Source organism: Triplophysa dalaica, chromosome 16 (assembly GCF_015846415.1).
Source record: "Triplophysa dalaica isolate WHDGS20190420 chromosome 16, ASM1584641v1, whole genome shotgun sequence".
Lineage (NCBI taxonomy): Eukaryota > Metazoa > Chordata > Actinopteri > Cypriniformes > Nemacheilidae > Triplophysa > Triplophysa dalaica.
The window spans coordinates 19,177,966-19,194,745 of record NC_079557.1 but is presented as its reverse complement, the minus strand read 5'-3'; the positions used below and the strand labels follow the sequence as shown (position 1 = coordinate 19,194,745).

The 16,780-nt window shown below is 38.5% G+C and overlaps 1 protein-coding gene across 2 annotated transcripts; it reads right to left on the bottom strand.

Moving 5' to 3' along the window:
* Positions 1–246: 246 nt before the first annotated feature.
* On the bottom strand, positions 247–11,935 carry fmr1 (fragile X messenger ribonucleoprotein 1). 2 transcript variants are annotated; one of them, XM_056769767.1, is made up of 15 exons: positions 11,638–11,935; positions 10,970–11,022; positions 10,786–10,879; positions 10,624–10,695; positions 9,952–10,100; positions 9,752–9,845; positions 9,556–9,672; positions 7,407–7,577; positions 7,196–7,274; positions 6,998–7,113; positions 6,059–6,145; positions 5,699–5,900; positions 3,563–3,733; positions 3,259–3,323; positions 247–2,813 (listed from the first exon to the last, which is right to left on the bottom strand). In XM_056769767.1, the coding sequence occupies exons 1-15, from the start codon at positions 11,686–11,688 to the stop codon at positions 2,646–2,648; spliced, it is 1,689 nt and encodes a 562-aa protein (XP_056625745.1). In that variant the 5' UTR covers positions 11,689–11,935; the 3' UTR covers positions 247–2,645. The 2 variants fall into 2 exon arrangements, with proteins under 2 accessions (XP_056625745.1, XP_056625744.1); XM_056769766.1 differs by having other exon boundaries at positions 3,551–3,733; positions 11,638–11,934.
* Positions 11,936–16,780: the final 4,845 nt, after the last annotated feature.

Here is a 16,780-nt window from a genome sequence, read left to right as displayed (position 1 = left end):
CACCTGACTGCACTTTTGACAAACGTCCATTCACATCCCATTTATAAAAAGAATGACGAGTTTCCCTGAATTTTCTTTATATTGTTACGAGCAACAGTAACATTTCACCTGGAGAGGAGTTCACTGCTGTTAATGCACCGCACAAGAGTAATTAAATCCGCCGTCGAGTTTAATGATCGGCAGATTTATCACCACATATGGAATGTAAAACGTCTACATCCCTTCGAAAAATAAAAACACTTCAGATTGCAGAGGAAGATCAACCTTTATTTATTGAAACTGCTTGCATACAAAATATATTGCACTATAACCAAACAATGTCAACATAAAACCCAGTCTGTTCTGCTATTATGTACAAAGAAATTATTACCCAAAGTGCAGTAACATACAAGGTCAGTCTACCTCGGTTCAGTATCTACAGTATTTCATGTTTGTTTGTTAGTTTAATTTTTTTCGAATCACGATAGCCTATGACGTGTGCAAGAGATGGTTTTACAATTTGTCATATTTTCAAATACATTCCAAAAAATAAATAACTAGAAAACAGTCTGTTTGGCAACACTTCAAAGATTCTGCACATCCCTTTCGGACAGACTGCAGTGAATTGTGCCATCTTGCCAGTTTACTGCCCGCTGTAGACGTTCGGGTGGTAAAAATACTGAGAGTAAACCATTTAACACCTTATTTTGATGTTGGGAGGCTAAATTTAAGTGCGACACAAGAAGGGCCGGCCAAGCAGCTAGACCACCTTGCTCAAGAACTGGTTTACCAACTCACAGAGCTGTGAATCCTCTACCGGTCAATCGTTTTTTAAAACTTCGCTTTGCGTTGATTTTCGCTTCCGACAGTTTTCACAGGACACTGATCCGGGCAAATCACTTTAAAAACTGGTTTATAAGCTTAACAGGTAGAGCTGGTTGTCTGCCAAGGTGACTAGCAAGAGAAACAGGAGCGTAAGAGATAGAAATAGTAAAAGAGGATACAACCGACTCTAAATAAACGCTTCCTCGCTGTACAGTCAAACGAAAGCAGGAAAACTACCATGGTCAACGTCACAGTAGGTTTTGAAAGGATCGTGGGTTCCGAACAGCATTGCGTCTTTCGAAAAGAAATGGAAACTAAAGTTGAATGCACAAGCACTAGTCAGATAAGACAAATGGTTTTCATATCAAAGTTAACATCGCGCTCACCCGTCTCGTCCCTCTCGAAGCGGATTCAGCTGCAAAAGTACAGTAGACTCAAAATTAGCCAAGATTTCTAAACTTCCGTTTAGTTATGTGGACAGCATACATGTGATTCACCTGCTGTGGAAGTCTCATCACATTCTAGTTTATTATAGGTTTAGAGAATATAAAGTACTTGCAGAGGAACACAAACATGATAAGTGCACAATCTAAAAAGAACAGCAACAATCTCCGAACGGATGACGTAATATACAGTATGCAATCCCACAGTTATGACGACCCCTTGTTAGGACAAAGACAAAGTTACAGATATCTCATATAAGTGCTTCACACCTGATGCTGAACAATACAGCAGGATAGATGGCAGTTTACTGTGGCCTGCGTGAACTGAGAAACAAAGAGCATTTCCACCCTGTTTTTGAGCAAATTTACCTTGTGTCATTTGTTACGGAGATGGGAGGTGAAAATAATGATTCCCATAATGATTCCATGAAAGCTGCTTCTAAAAAAAACATTACCATCCTATAAATGTAAAGATATGCTAAATAAAATTTCATGATCAGGGTATTCTTCTATGGGTGGTCGGCACACATTTTTCATGATATCGAACTTATATGCAAGAAACGACTCGCAGTTTAGCCGTGACGAAATAGAAATTGACAGATGTGATGGAATCCTGCTTTTCAGACATACAAAATGTTTGTGAAATACATGCAGCACAGAGAAAAAAAAACACCTCTTGTTTTCTGCTGAGCTTGCAACAAATGTTGCTTCGACAGGTGTCGTTCATGTTTTCTTCCCTGATATAAACATCCAAATAATGATACTATCCACACTCTAGTTAAAGGCACAGATCAGACAGGAGCATTTTTTTTTTACACATTTTGCCATTTTTTGTTTGCTTTTTTCTTATTTTCAGTTTTTTTTTGCTAATGATGTGGCTAATACCTCACATCAGAATGGGCTCGAGTTATCATGGACACCAAAGCGTGTAAAAACAATGTACGCCATGAGATGCGGCATAAACTTGGGCCCCAGAGAGCTTGAGTTCATCCTCTAATGCGTTTCTTTTCAGTTTTTAGGACATTGTGGAAAACAAAAAAACCTTTAAAAACCAATTGCTGGAAAATACACTGTTTTGTCATGATTCTTTTTTTTGAGATGCATTTCATCCACAGCTTCTGTTAGTTTCATAGGTAGTCGTTTAGAAAGTCAATTAGAAAACATGTAGCTTCAGTTCTGATTCAGAGACCGGTCTCTCTAATCCATGAAGACTTCAACACACCGTACACCAAGAGACCGCATCCTATACCTCCGTTAACAATTACAAAGTGTGCTTTATTGTCATGTCTCATGACAGCCCTACTGACCTGGTACTCTTTGGCCTAATGTGTTTCTAATGAAGAAGCATCTGGATTGGTGGAGCTGAGTGGGATTATGGGGGGGGAGGGGGTTGTTTTTCTACGAAACTCCGTTCACGACAGCTTGGCTGTCTGGGCCTTCTTGCTTTTCTTTCTGCATTCCTCGATCCTTGATGGGTCTCTGTCGGTTTCCTCCGCTGTCTCCTGCTACACTTTGAGCCCCTCGGCTAGTGTGGACGCTTCTCTCGTTATTGCTGTCGATGCGAATCTGCAGAACAAAAGCATGACTGGACTATTTAGTAAATTAGAAAATGATGATGCATTTTGTTAAGTGTACTGTTACCCAAAATTGCGGTCTTTTACTTACTTTTTAAAAGCACCTTGAGACCTCTAAGAAGAAAGGTCTTTTATCTTTAACACGCATCCCAAAGCAAAGGGCCCACGGCAAGATGCATATTTATAAGTAATGTTTAAGTAATTTTATCAGCAAAAATACAAAGCACTCTAGAAAGGAGTTAAAAATGCCTACTGGTCAATGTGTGTGTATACAGGGGCGATAAATGTATTACTTTTGTTGCAGAACTGAACACACAATTTGAGTGGTATTGGAGGCGCAGAAACAAATACATGAAATGAATGATTGACATCTCATGCTACATTAACACAGAATTTGACACGGAATGTACGGTATCATACGTGGAATGAAACATTACCTGCAATGTGTCTCTGGAGTCTCTGGAACTGCGAGATCGTGACTCATTCCAGTGCATATCCTCCGCTGCACAATAAACAAATAACATGTAAATAAAAATCTACAAAAGCAATGAGGGGAATGAGTAGTCAAGTATACAAAATAATTACTTATTACAAAAGGAATTAACAAACTTTTCATGACAAAATTGACCAGGTTTACAACACAAGTATTTTATAAAATACAATTTTATTTATTTAAAAATGTATTTCAAACATGAGAGCAATAATAGCTTCCGAAACTGCATTACTGACGTTTGTATCCACCTCTTCCTCTCCCCCCACGGCCTCTGGGCCCACCACCCCTTTTGCGTCCATCTGGGGCTCTTTTGGGGTAAGCCACTGACTCCTCATCTGTGGGGGCAAGTGACCAGTCGCTAAGCTCATCTCTGTGGTCAGACTCTGTTTCTGATGCATTAGAGGCTTCAGAGTTGGTGCCTGTAAAGAACACAAGCAGAAAGTAAGGTTTTTGTATGCGTTAAGCCAGCTATATGCCATGCGCCACTTTAAAAGTATAGTTTTACACAGTCTCTGCATTAGATCTACGGTTTCATACTAAGTTGCCATAACTTAAAAGACAGCACATGCACACTTAATTAATACGTGTGATTTATCAAATTGTTAAATCGTACGATGATATTATCAAATTGTTAAATCGTACGAATGATATTACCTTGATAAATGTGGTGGCTAAAATTGGTCTTAATTTATATATCACACCCCTAGAAAATTCAGGATGTAGCCCCTAGGTTTTGCGGTGGAGAAACGTAATCGGGCCAAAAGGAGGAACTTTTCCTATTTAGAAATTAAAGTTTAACCTTGAAAAGCAGAAACAAAGGAAGTAAAAAAACGGTTTAAAAAGAGAATGCTGCGGTCAACAGCGTTGGTGTAGTGAACTGAACTCTAGCTGAGGTTTGTGTTTATTAATGGATATTTATGTTTTGTAAATATGACCGCAGATATGTTATCATATAATTTTTACACAGATATTATTGTTGTTGCTTTACATTACTTTAGTTGTACAATGCATTTAAATTTAATAAAATAATAATGTTAATTGTTAATACTTAATGTAAAAAACAAATGTAGACATTAATTACTGATCATTTTTAGAATAGAATAATATTTTTATGTAAATGCTTTTATACAGTTTTCTTCATTTAGGTGAATAAAAAAGGGTCTGTGGCGGATGCATGTTTCTAAGAAAGAATCTATCATTCAAAATAGTTAAAATAACCTATTTCATATAAATATATTGATAAGGCCTATTGTAGTGTGTAAAACTTTTAATTGTTTATTTAATTGTCGTAAAGTATCTAATCTTACCACTTACAACTAATCTTTCCTTTTCAATTATCAAAAGGGAAACCATTTCAATGATCAAAAAGACCTACACCCAATCTCAAAACTTGCATACATGAATGGAGACCTGTCGTGAGCTGGTCACATCCGTATTGATAAATGTCAAGGTTTGATACGACCGTACGACCAGTTTTGATGTTCTCAAACTTTTCCTTGTGAGGCCCACTTTATGTAGAGCTTTGATCCGCTTTGTGCCCCCCCCCAAATAAAGACCAATTTAATCTCGAATCTTACATTAAGAATTTTAATTAAATCATAAACCTATTCGGTTATTTAGTAGTAACTAGGGTTGGGCAATGTCTACCAAATTGGCATCGGACGATGCCTACAGTGAACCATCGTGATGGACGATGAAATCGGGGGGCGAGGTTGTATCAGTTTGCTAGATGGCCATCTGCAAAAACAATTATATTGGGGCTCCAGACTTCCACCAAATTTTGGGACCAGTTTTCAAGACAGCGTACTTTTCAACAAGTATGTGCGCGTGTATGACCTGCACATTTTGAATTTCTTCCAGTTGTTATTTCACGTGGAAAGACGAGTAGATCTTGAGCCCACCAGTGTAGGCTGTGTGTGTGATTGGTTAGCTGCGCGGGTCACGCGTCACTGATGTTTCTCGCTGCCATCGCGGACGCGCACAGTTCAGGTCATCAATGACAAGTTTACACAGACACAGCGTGAACACGTTATTACGATTTATTACGGTTTGCTTTCTTCGCCCAACATCGTGATGGCGGTCATCTATCGGCGATGGATGATGTCATCGTCTATCAGCCCAACCCTAGTAGTAACATCAATTCTTTTGATTGGTGGATTTTTTTCTGATGTTTGATTGAATACAATTGTTGTTAAATTTCTACATTTTATAAAATGCGACAAAATCAGAGGCCTCCTTGGATCCATCCTGGGGCTCCCGAGAGGACCATGGCCCCCAGTTTGAGCACCACTGCTCAAGTACTATTTGATACCAGGTTTCCGTTAGCTGATAATGATAAAATAAAATCACTTGAATGTGTCGTCCTCTTTTAGGATCAGTCATACCTGAGGCCAGTGTTGGGCCCCGCCTGCCTCTCCCTCCACGACCGAAGGGCTTGCTGCTGCCACCTCGCGAGGGTCCCATGCCATTATCAGCCATGAAGGGTTTTTCTTTCTCAGGTCTGCCTGGAGGAGCCCTGGGCCCTCCACCGATCTGTCGGAGCTGCTCATCGATCTGCAGTCTCTCCATTCTGAGCTGATCAACCTCCTGTACAAACACACCACACAAACATCAATGATTAACACTCACACACAACTAGATTTGGGGCTTAAGTATGAGGTATCAGGAATGTCCCATATCAACATTTATCTGGTAAATTCAAATGACTGATCTGTAATCCAGATAGGGTGAAGACCCATTCTTACTTTTAGATAGTTGAGATGGTAGTCCAGCAGAATACGGGCATTTGAAATGCTTTCTTTCGTACCCACAAACACAAATGGCACCATTCCCTGAAGATGCAAAATAAGAGTGAGTTGAGATAAACTCACTGCATACTGTATAAATTCAGTTTTACAAAAGCAACAGAAATATTTGGGCAAATTAAATTTTCATCTATACGTAAAGAATCTGCATGTACATGTTTCAGCAGCATGAAAGTAACTTGTTTAGCAATTCTGCAAGAAAACAGATTTTTTAATGAGCATTTTTTATTTCCGGACACAAAGTCTAACAAACAAAAAATGTATTAAACAAGCTCACCAGTTCTCATTTCCTTGCATTTTCTAGCTTTCATGTGGTTTTAAACAAAGCAATATCATTATTGTAATATAACAAAATATTAGAATATTTAGCCAAATTCTGCTGTTTATCATGTTTTAGATCAGTAGTATACACTATGGTGTTGTCTAGTATTTTTAGTTATATTTCATGTAAAACGTTTAACATTTACAAAATACACATATTTAGATGCTCTTATTTAATAAAAGTCATCATGTTGTCCGATTATCATATATAAAAGTATATAGTCCAACTTATTTAGTTGCAATGTTTCCTGTCCCCTGGTTCCATGTAGCTTCCGAGCCTCCATTAATAGCTTATAATAAAGCTAAGTTTTCAAAATAGTAACCTTAGTCATAACATGACGTTTAATCTGACACAATATTTTTTGCTTCCTCATGCTATATTGATGTGAATGAAGTCAGAATATTCTGTGATGATATTCGCTGCAGTCTACACTGATTCAAAGGCTTAATACTTTCCACACCAATTACGAGGAATTAATGCACTTATCCAGCATCATCACTTTTGCTGCCCATAAATACATCAAGCGCATTCAGCCACACACACACAAACACACAAACCTCCTCTAATGGAGAAATTGGCTTTTTGTCATTTTCTGGTTCCACTCGAACTCGAACAACTCCAGATTTATCCACAACCTCTTGAATAAGCTTCCCACTCTTGCCAATGACTTTGCCTGTAGGGCGGGACAAAATAACTGAATGATTCATATTAAACATAACAAAGCAGGTGCATGAAAGAGATTTGATTGTCCTTACCGACTAAATTTTTGGGAACTTTGATAACATCTTCGGCAAACTCAAGATAGCTTCTGGCCTTCCGCACAGCCTCCTGGTCCTGGAATCATGCAAATTACAAATGCTGAGCTCTCCAGGAATTGTGTTTTAGATTCTCCTACAATCATCTCATTGAATCATCTTTTGCAAAAACAGTACATGAAAAAGTGAATGATTGAATGAATCGTGTTACCTCTCCGTAGATGTGAAACGTGCATGTTTCTTCATCTAGATCAATGGTGGTGACCCCTGGAAGCTTCCTGGCTTGCTGAATGTTCGCCCCGTGGGTGCCTATGGCCAAACCCATTAGATCATCACGAACCACAAACTGCTCATGAAACCTTGAAGCCAGCTGTCGAGAGCTCTGGACACAAGAAAAATGCTTATGATATTTAGTTTGCTCGGTTTTATTTAAGTTACAATCTTTGGTAGCCTTATGTATAAAAGCACCATAAAATACATTTTCTTGAGATGGTTGTGCACATATTTCACTTTATAGAAGCCAATAAATAGCATTATTTATAACAAAAGAGTGCTTAATCTATAGTTTACTTCAGTTCTTTCGGACTAGAAAACCCAAATTTGAGAGTTATGCAAACATATTCTGTAAAAGCCCTCTAATTGTTTTCACTGCTGAAAATATATATAAATAAATCTTGTGAGACCACAGAGAGTTCAAGAGCAGCATGAGTGTTCTCTCCACAAAATTTAACAAAATGTTGAATGTGTATTTTGGGATATAGTTCATCTGGCCTAGTATTCCAAACATGACATTTTAAAAGACACTTGTTACCTTTATCATTCCTTTTTTTCATTTTCACAATAGCCACAAACGTTGCAAACTTTCTCTCTGCATCCCTACACTCATATTTTGGATTACTCATTGTTAAAAAAAAAGAAAAATAACGACATTAAAGTGATAGTTTACTCACCCTCTTGTACTTCTTAACTTACTTTCTTCGGCAGAACACAAAAGAAGATATTTATAAGAATGTTTTTCATTGGCCCCCATTCACTTGCATTGGTTTTGTGTCATTAAAAAAGTAGTGAATGGGGGCCAGTGCTATTTGGTTACCGACGTTCTTCAAAATAACTTTTCTTTGTGTTCTGCAGAAGAAAGTCATAGAGCTTTGAAATGACAAGAGGGTGAGTAAATGATGACAGAGTTTTCATTTCTGGGTGATTATCAATTTAAAGATTAATTTGAATGATTAAATAATTCAATTTCAAAAGATATTGTGGTAAAATTGCTATTGTCAATTATTTTGGCCACAACGATTGTGTTGTAAAAATCTGAAGTAAGATTTAAGACCTCTATCACATCATAAAAAACCTCACACATTCCCAGACCCATTTCTTTCTGGCATACGAATAAGTAGCTTGAAAAATGTTTGTATTTCAATGCGCATTAGAGGTAGCGTTACATTGCCGTTGGAAAATTAAGATCTGATTAAAATTATTTAAGACCAAGAACACAATACTTCAGTGAATTTAAGACTTTTTAAGGTTTAACATTTTAATTTTGGAAGACGTTTTAAAACGTTCCTGCGAAAACCCTGAAATGTCATGTGACCTGCAGCTGTTCTTCTATTTTAAGGGGCTGTGTCCACCAAGGGTCTGAGCCAGCATACAGCGCGTTTTTTCAATTGTTTCCAATGGAAACACCGCGTTTTGCATCTGGCGTTCTTTTCCACAGGCACAGCGCCAGTGCTCAGCATATCATAGTAACCAACTTGCCTCGCGTGAAAAAAAAAAAACGCTGTTCAAACGCCCGCAACTGGTGTTTTCAGTCGCGTAAAAGCAGCTCGGTGGATCTGGAGCTCAAAACTCTCAAAAAATTGGTTAATAACAGATTGTTTTTGCTTTTGCATTTCAAGCTAATCTGGCCTTTTGTCACTGTTAATGACAAGATCTTGATCTTGCACCACACACATAATTAAGTCAACAATCGACAGTATTTGGACTCTATACAATTTCTATACGAAGCCTATGCATCCATAAATATACATGTGCATATCAGATTTTGCCTAAACAAGGGTATGGGACATCACAGCTGTGCAAATGCACGTAAAGTAATACCCATTTGCACCTGTTAAATATAGACTGCATCTAAATACACCATGAATGTATGTCCAGTTATGTATTGCATGGTATTCTCATAGTAAGATTTATACCAGTTAAACTATGCTGCTCCTCTTAGGTATCCTCCATTCATTATAGCCATTTAATCTCACAGTTGTACCAAATTAAAAAGAAATGCAGTATAATCTGGTGTTGGGGAGTATTTGCTGACTAACTGTAAATTATTGGGGGGAACATGAAACCAATCGGCAGGGCTGTACCTCCAGCTGTCTGGTCGCTTCCTCGTTCCTCAGTATCAACGTCAGCTTTGTGCGCAAACTCCTGAAGTGCATGTCGCTCAACATCGCTATTCGCTTCGCTGTGACCTCATTAACCGACTGAAAAGAAACAAATCCATCCAATTAATGAATGTTACAACCCAATGTAAAAAACGAACGATCCGAACCAACAATTTACCAAAATGACCAGCTGCTTTTCTTCAGGTTCGTACGTGACGTGAAACGCTCCGATGGCCTTTTTAAAGTCTTTGTGAGCGGAGTCTTTCGCACACCTATAAAACAAACAAGGATCATTCTGCGCTGTGTAACTGTGATTTAGGATTACGAGGAAAAGAATCATACCCAGCAAATAATAGATGCAAGTGATTAAAAACGTACATTTGTCTCAGGTCGTCGGGAACATCCAGTCTGGTTTTGAGGAAAGTGTTCTTCGAAGATGGTTTGTTGGGGTTCACTGGCCGTAGTCTTTCTAAAGTGACTATTTCATTCAGGGTGGCATCACAGGCTGCATATTCTATGACGTAAAACTAGACGGAAAAACAGTAAGAGCATATTTATTTTGTTTACTTAAATGGATATTTCTCCCAAAATAAAAATTCTGTCATCATTTATTCACCTTCAGGTTGTTCCAAATCTGTATAAATTTATTATTAAAAAGATATTTGGAAGAATGGTTATAACCATACAGATTTTGTTCCCCATTGACCAAATACAAAATACAATGGTAGTCAATAGTGCCCCAGAACTTTTTGCTGTCTTACATTCCTCAAAAGGGCTTTGTGTTGAATGGAACAAAATAAAATGATAAAGTTATTTTTCATACTATGGGAGCCAATGTGGTGCCAATAAGCAAATCAATCTTCCAAATATCTTTCTCTGTGTTTATAAAGATTTGGAACAACTCCAAGGTGAGTGCTTTTTGGGCGAAGTATCCCTTTAACTATATTTATTAGTACAATTTATTAGTAACAACAATTCTAGTCATGTTATATACAAGTGCTCCAACAGTTAGTCTAACTGAAATGCTTTCATGGTTACCAAACTGCTCACCTCTCCTTTAACCATCCTAACTTTGGCTGGCCACCATCCACAGGGCTCCTTATCATTGGCTCTGGAGTACACCTATGAACCAGACATACAATATTACATAAACATTTTGAGTTTAATGCATGGGGTAATATTGATAAATAGAGAGTCTTTGATGGAGCACACCTCAACTTCATCGCTCTCATTTATCTCTTTCTGAAAGCCGGTTGGAGGTGGAAACCGAACATCTTGGAAAGGAATCTGTCGTTCTGGCTGCCAACTGCAAATGAAGATAAACACATTTGAGTTTTCGCATAAACTTACATAAGCCATACAATTATATAAGAAAACGAACAAAATTGTCACTCACTTGTTCTCAAAAGCCACTGTGACTGTACTTTCATGAACATCTTTAATATTAGCCTGTGAGAGGAAACAAGAGGTTAATAAATAACAAATGGCTTTGTTAAATACTAGTTTGCAACACAGTGCCTACCTGTCTATGATATTCAAAAGCTGTCACTAGACGCTCAAATGATATTGATAGATTTGGAAAAACGATTGCAGACTCATATATGAAATAAGCATTCAGGCGCCATATTTAATGGTGTACAACATAGTAAGCATAGGCTTATAGTCAATAAGTTACAGTGTTTATCGACAATCTTTATAAAAATTACATTACGAACATAATACATCACATTTTCGACAATCGCCCCAGGATAGAGCTTGATATATCATACACATATCTAGCAGAACCAGGCAAGTACGTAACCATGAACTGTTGTTAAGACACAGAAGATGATACGGATACATAAACTGTGTGATATTAGAATACAGCGATGCATTTTTAATGTCTGATCATGCAAACACACGTCCAACAGGCCTTGCGTTATAAAGCAATACGGGCCCACTGCACCATCACGCGTGAAGAGCGGCACGTCCGGCGTTTAAAACCGCGTTTTCTTACACGATATTTCATTTACCTTGAAAGATTACCACATACACGAGACACATAACGTGAGATGTGGACCCCACCTTGTAGAAAGCGCCGCTCGCTCCCCGCACTTCCACCGCGAGCTCGTCCATGACGCCAGTAATCTAATACAAACCGATGGCAGCTGCAGTGCACGCGCGCTTCCTTTGACACAACAGCGGCGGTATCCCGCTCCGACGCAAACGATTACCGTGTGAAGCGACGAACGTACTGTTTTTCAGAGAAACGAAAACGAAACATTGATGTGTAGACGGTCCGCAGCAGATGCCGTTGAACGCGTTGATGTAAACACACAAGAGCCTCCCTATTTCCCCTCGTCACGTGACATGGGCCTTCGCTTGTGGACACACCCCCGTCACGTGACATACATTGGGTCGTTTTTCTCATAGACATGAGACCGCTTGTTGGCTGCTGGATCTTTCGTCAACGGCGCCGCCATATTGGTCGAGGCAACATATCCACACAAGCACATGTTACTGTGTGCGGATCTGAGCTGCAGTTTTTCAGGATATACACACATTTATAAACCGAGTTCAATATTACGGAATTGAGCGGAGTAGGGAAACGTTTCGTCTTCTGGTATCGAATATTAGATATAAAAAAACACATTTATTATCATAAGGAACGGTTAAAACTCACGCATGTCAAGACACCATTTTGCTTATTGTTTGCTTAATTACTGTGCAGACACCCCTAATGTGCTATATTTTAAGGTAGATGAAATGTTCACGATCAGAGCTCGTTTACTTTGAAATATTAGAAAAATTTGAAATGGCTAGTCTCATATATTACTTTATGCATATTCATAATGTACGAGTTTATTAAGTGTTTGACAAATATCACATAAATGTACTCCTTCTGTAACTGTTTTATGGAATCCAAACATATATTATCTAAAAATTGGTTTCGTTTTCGAGGATATCTGTATGCTGTATAAACTAGCTCCAGCTGTCTTCTGAACTGGAGCTCTAGAAAAACTAAAATGATGACAGAAAAAAATGGTTCCCAAATAATAATCTTGATGTTTTGTAAATAAATGAATATTACCTTGGATTTTTTTGGGATGATTCAAATAAACGTTTCTTCATACATCTCAAGATGTCTCTCAAGATGTCTGTGTTTAATTCTCGATTAATACCTAAACACGGTTATTATTATGAATTATGCTGTTGTTTGTATTGCATATCCATAACATATTGCAAACATATTCTTTATATTGCACTTCCAAGCATAATTTATAATGCACAATTTATAAATTATTCACAATTTCCTAAGACAAATACAGATTTTTCTAAGTCTATATATTGAGATTTGAAGTCTCTAGAGAAATTATGTTTAAGTATTCTGCATATATCGTAAATAATGGAAATGTGTTATGAAATGTAAACGTTATTGTGCCTTTAATGCCGAAAAAGCGCAGCTCCCAGGTACTTGCGTTAGTGTACATCCTACTCTTGCCACGACCAATATGGCGGCGCCGTTGACATATCGCAGCAGCTGACCAAAGAAGTCAATGTGCGGTCTAGTTATTTCTTATGTCTATGATTTTTCTGATAACGGTTCAGAACATGGGTGCCGCATTGGCTCTTATGTTGTATGTCAATGGTCCCGCCATATTGGAAAGGTCAAGACCGACCGATAAAACACACAAGTGAAACGGAGAGATGAGTTTTTAGTTTTGGATAAATAAAACAAAGAAACAAACAAAAAGTCTACATTTTCATCAGTATTATTGGGTTATAAACTACGTGGAGAACCGCAGCTTTTCCTTTCATTGTTAATGACCCAACAAGTCTTGCCCTTCCCAATATGGGTGTGCTATTGTCATAACAGCATTGTAATCCATTGTACATCCTTACATGTTATTTTTTTATTTTTCTATAGGCAATCTTGTATTTAGTAGAATTACCAGTTTCAGCAACAATGGGAAATTTAAGGGTGTCCTTTAGGTGAAGTCCACACTCTTCATTTATTTTCCAGCAATTTGAGATTTGTGTCACAGCCTGTTAAACAAAAACAAACATTGTAAACAAAAACGAAAGGTACACAATCACACTGTATGTCTGCCACATATATGTTTAAAAAGATGGACTGAATACAAACGAAAATGAAGTACATACAAATTAAAGTTGATTGTATATTAAGGTGTCACTCCAAATCTGAGGCCATGGTTCTCAGTCGGAAAAGGGTGGCTTGCTCACTTCAGGTAGGTGGAGAGTTCCTGCCTCAAGTGGTGGAGTTCAAGTATCTGGGGGTCTTGTTCACGAGTGAGGGAAGGATGGAACGGGAGATTGACAGACGGATCGATGCAGCTTCTGCAGTAACGCAGTCACTGTACCGATCTGTCGTGGTGAAGAAGGAGCTGAGCCGCAAGGCGAAGCTCTCGATTTACCGGTCAATCTATGTTCCTACTCTCACCTATGGTCATGAGCTGTGGGTCATGACCGAAAGGACAAGATCCCGGATACAGGCGGCCGAAATGAGCTTTCTCTGCAGGGTGGCCGGGCGATCCCTTAGAGATAGGATGAGAAGCTCAGTCACTCGGGAGGAGCTCAGAGTAGATCCGCTGCTCCTCCACATCGAGAGGGGCCAGCTGAGGTGGCTCGGCCATCTTTTCCGGATGCCCCCTGGATGCCTTCCTGGGAAGGTGTTCCGGGCATTTCCCACCGGGAGAAGACCCCGGGGAAGACCTAGGACACGCTGGAGGGACTATGTCTCCCGGCTGGCCTGGTAACGCCTCGGTGTCCCCCCGGAAGAGCTGGAGGAAGTGTCTAGGGAGAGGGAAGTCTGGGCATCCCTGCTTAGACTGCTGCCCCCGTGACCCGGCCCCGGATAAGCAGAAGAAAATAAATGGAGCTACTTTTAGATGGACTGTAATAGAGGTTTAAAGAGTACGTGGCATGAGATCATGAAAATGAAATTTCATGCTGTCTGTTCTGTTGCCGTGTTTGAAAGTAAGCCGTCTGCCAAGTTGTAAGTCCAAAGGTGAATAAATATCAAAGTTATTTGCTTGTAAAAATAGGAGTCGACTCTGAATCACACAAACGAGACGTTGGAAAACTTCACCTGCGTATCTACGTCACTATACATAGTCACTACAAATGCTGAGACTGCCGCGAAAACTTATCTCTCCTCCCCCAAACACTGTCGCTCGTTCGTGATGCGTGTGTATCATGTCTAGAGTCTGTGTTCTACGGTGTGACACTAAGTCAGTTTTATTTCAACTACCAAAGGAAGAACATCGGAGGGGAAAATGGTTACAATTCATTTTTCCAACGATACCAAAGGAGTATAACCCCAGGGTTGTACTGTGCGCGCGTCATTTCACCGAACATTGGTTTAATAATCATTGCGCGTTCACTGCAGGATATGTCAAACGACGATCCTTGAAAGAGGGGGAATACAAACTCTATTTGGACCTGTTAGCTCCACCGAATGACAACCTGTAAGTGAGACTTTTCATTTTTGTCTTAACTTCAAGAAATGTTTTCGTACCTTATGTCTGTGTTTAGCTAATGCATATAACGCTACAATTAGCATGTACCGTTATTTCTGGGGTGTTACAGTTTGTTTATCTTGCTATTAACTTTGCATTTTGACACATTTGCCGCACGTGCACCTATATAGATATATTTGGGTTTCATATATTAAAAAAAATATTTATATAAATTAGGGCTGCAACTAACGATTATTTTAATAATCGATTAATCTGTAAATAATTGTTTCGATTAATCGATGAATCGGATAAAAAAAAAACCAAGAAAAGCATTCATTTCCAACCCTTTATTCAAAAACAGAACTAAAATCTTTAGAAAGTGCACAAGCATGTTGCTCCTTGAACATCCCTGAGCTGTTATAAAAATAATAAAATAAAATAAAAATGGACTAACACAAAAAACATACACATGTATGCTTTACATCTGCCAAATATATAGACTTTTTTTTAAATAAAAGTGCCACCTGAGCTGCCAGAACAATAAATAATTTATAAAAAATAAAGAACAATACAAATCAGAAAACTTAACAGGATTTGTTTGAATGTAAGAACTTGTTCTCTACACTACACTGCAGACAGACACTCGCAGATGCACACACTCGCAAACGCACACACTTTTGCAGACGCACACACTGACAAACACTGACACACACACACACTCTCTCTCAAATTCACTTGAAGCTTATTCATTCAATTACTACCATCATTGTAGTAAGTGCAAGCTTCATTTATACACCACATTTTAACAAAGCTTAAGATGACCAAGAGCTATAAAAGAACTTTAAAATTAAATTAAAAAGTACAACACACACAAATATATTTGTCAATAATAACCTATATGGGAGAAAGCACAGAATATACACTGCAAAATTGCTTTTCTAACTTAGTAGTTTTGTCCCGTTGTCAGTCCAAATTTAAAAAAAAATCTTATGTGAAGAAACATGTTCTAGACACATGAAAAAGCATAAGAAATGATGTCTTGTTTTCTGAAAAAACACCTCAAATTAAGTGATTGTTTGCTTAAAGCAAGAAAAATTATCTGCCAATGGGGTACAAAAATAATCTTAATGAGATATAATTTCAAACAGAAGTTTTAAGCATCAATTAATTTTCTTGTCAAGTAATCTTGATTTAAGATTTTTTAGATATTTGGACTGGAAATTAGACAAAATTACTAAGGAAGTTTTGCAGTGTAGCTATACATGACAACAGATTGATAAATGAATGGTCCAAAAAAGGCGAGTGAATAAAAACGTGTCTTTAGTCTTACAATGCAAAGTGCAAAGTAACTACACCACCCCTGATTATACTGTTATTAACGAGCTAATGCTAATTTGTGATGCTTGTCAATCTGGATAACGAGTAAACACCAGCACCAGGGACATTACGTTCTTCACTTCGAAACGGAACAAAAGTAGGATTCTGTAGTGACTTAACCTGCTGTTGAACTCCCTTCCTCCTCATCACAGACTCAAACATGTTTGAGTTTCAGGTGCTGGATCATTGCCGCGTTGCTCCCGCCATGTCGCGTTTGCATATTTTGCAGTTAACAAACTTTTTCTGTTTATTTAGTGTGAAATGCTCCCGCACCTATGATGACTTGGGTCGCGCTGATTTCTCTGCCTCCGTCATGTATCTTTCCTCCGCTCGTTTTTTTATTTTTGCTCCGCCCTGTATATGAGGCGCCG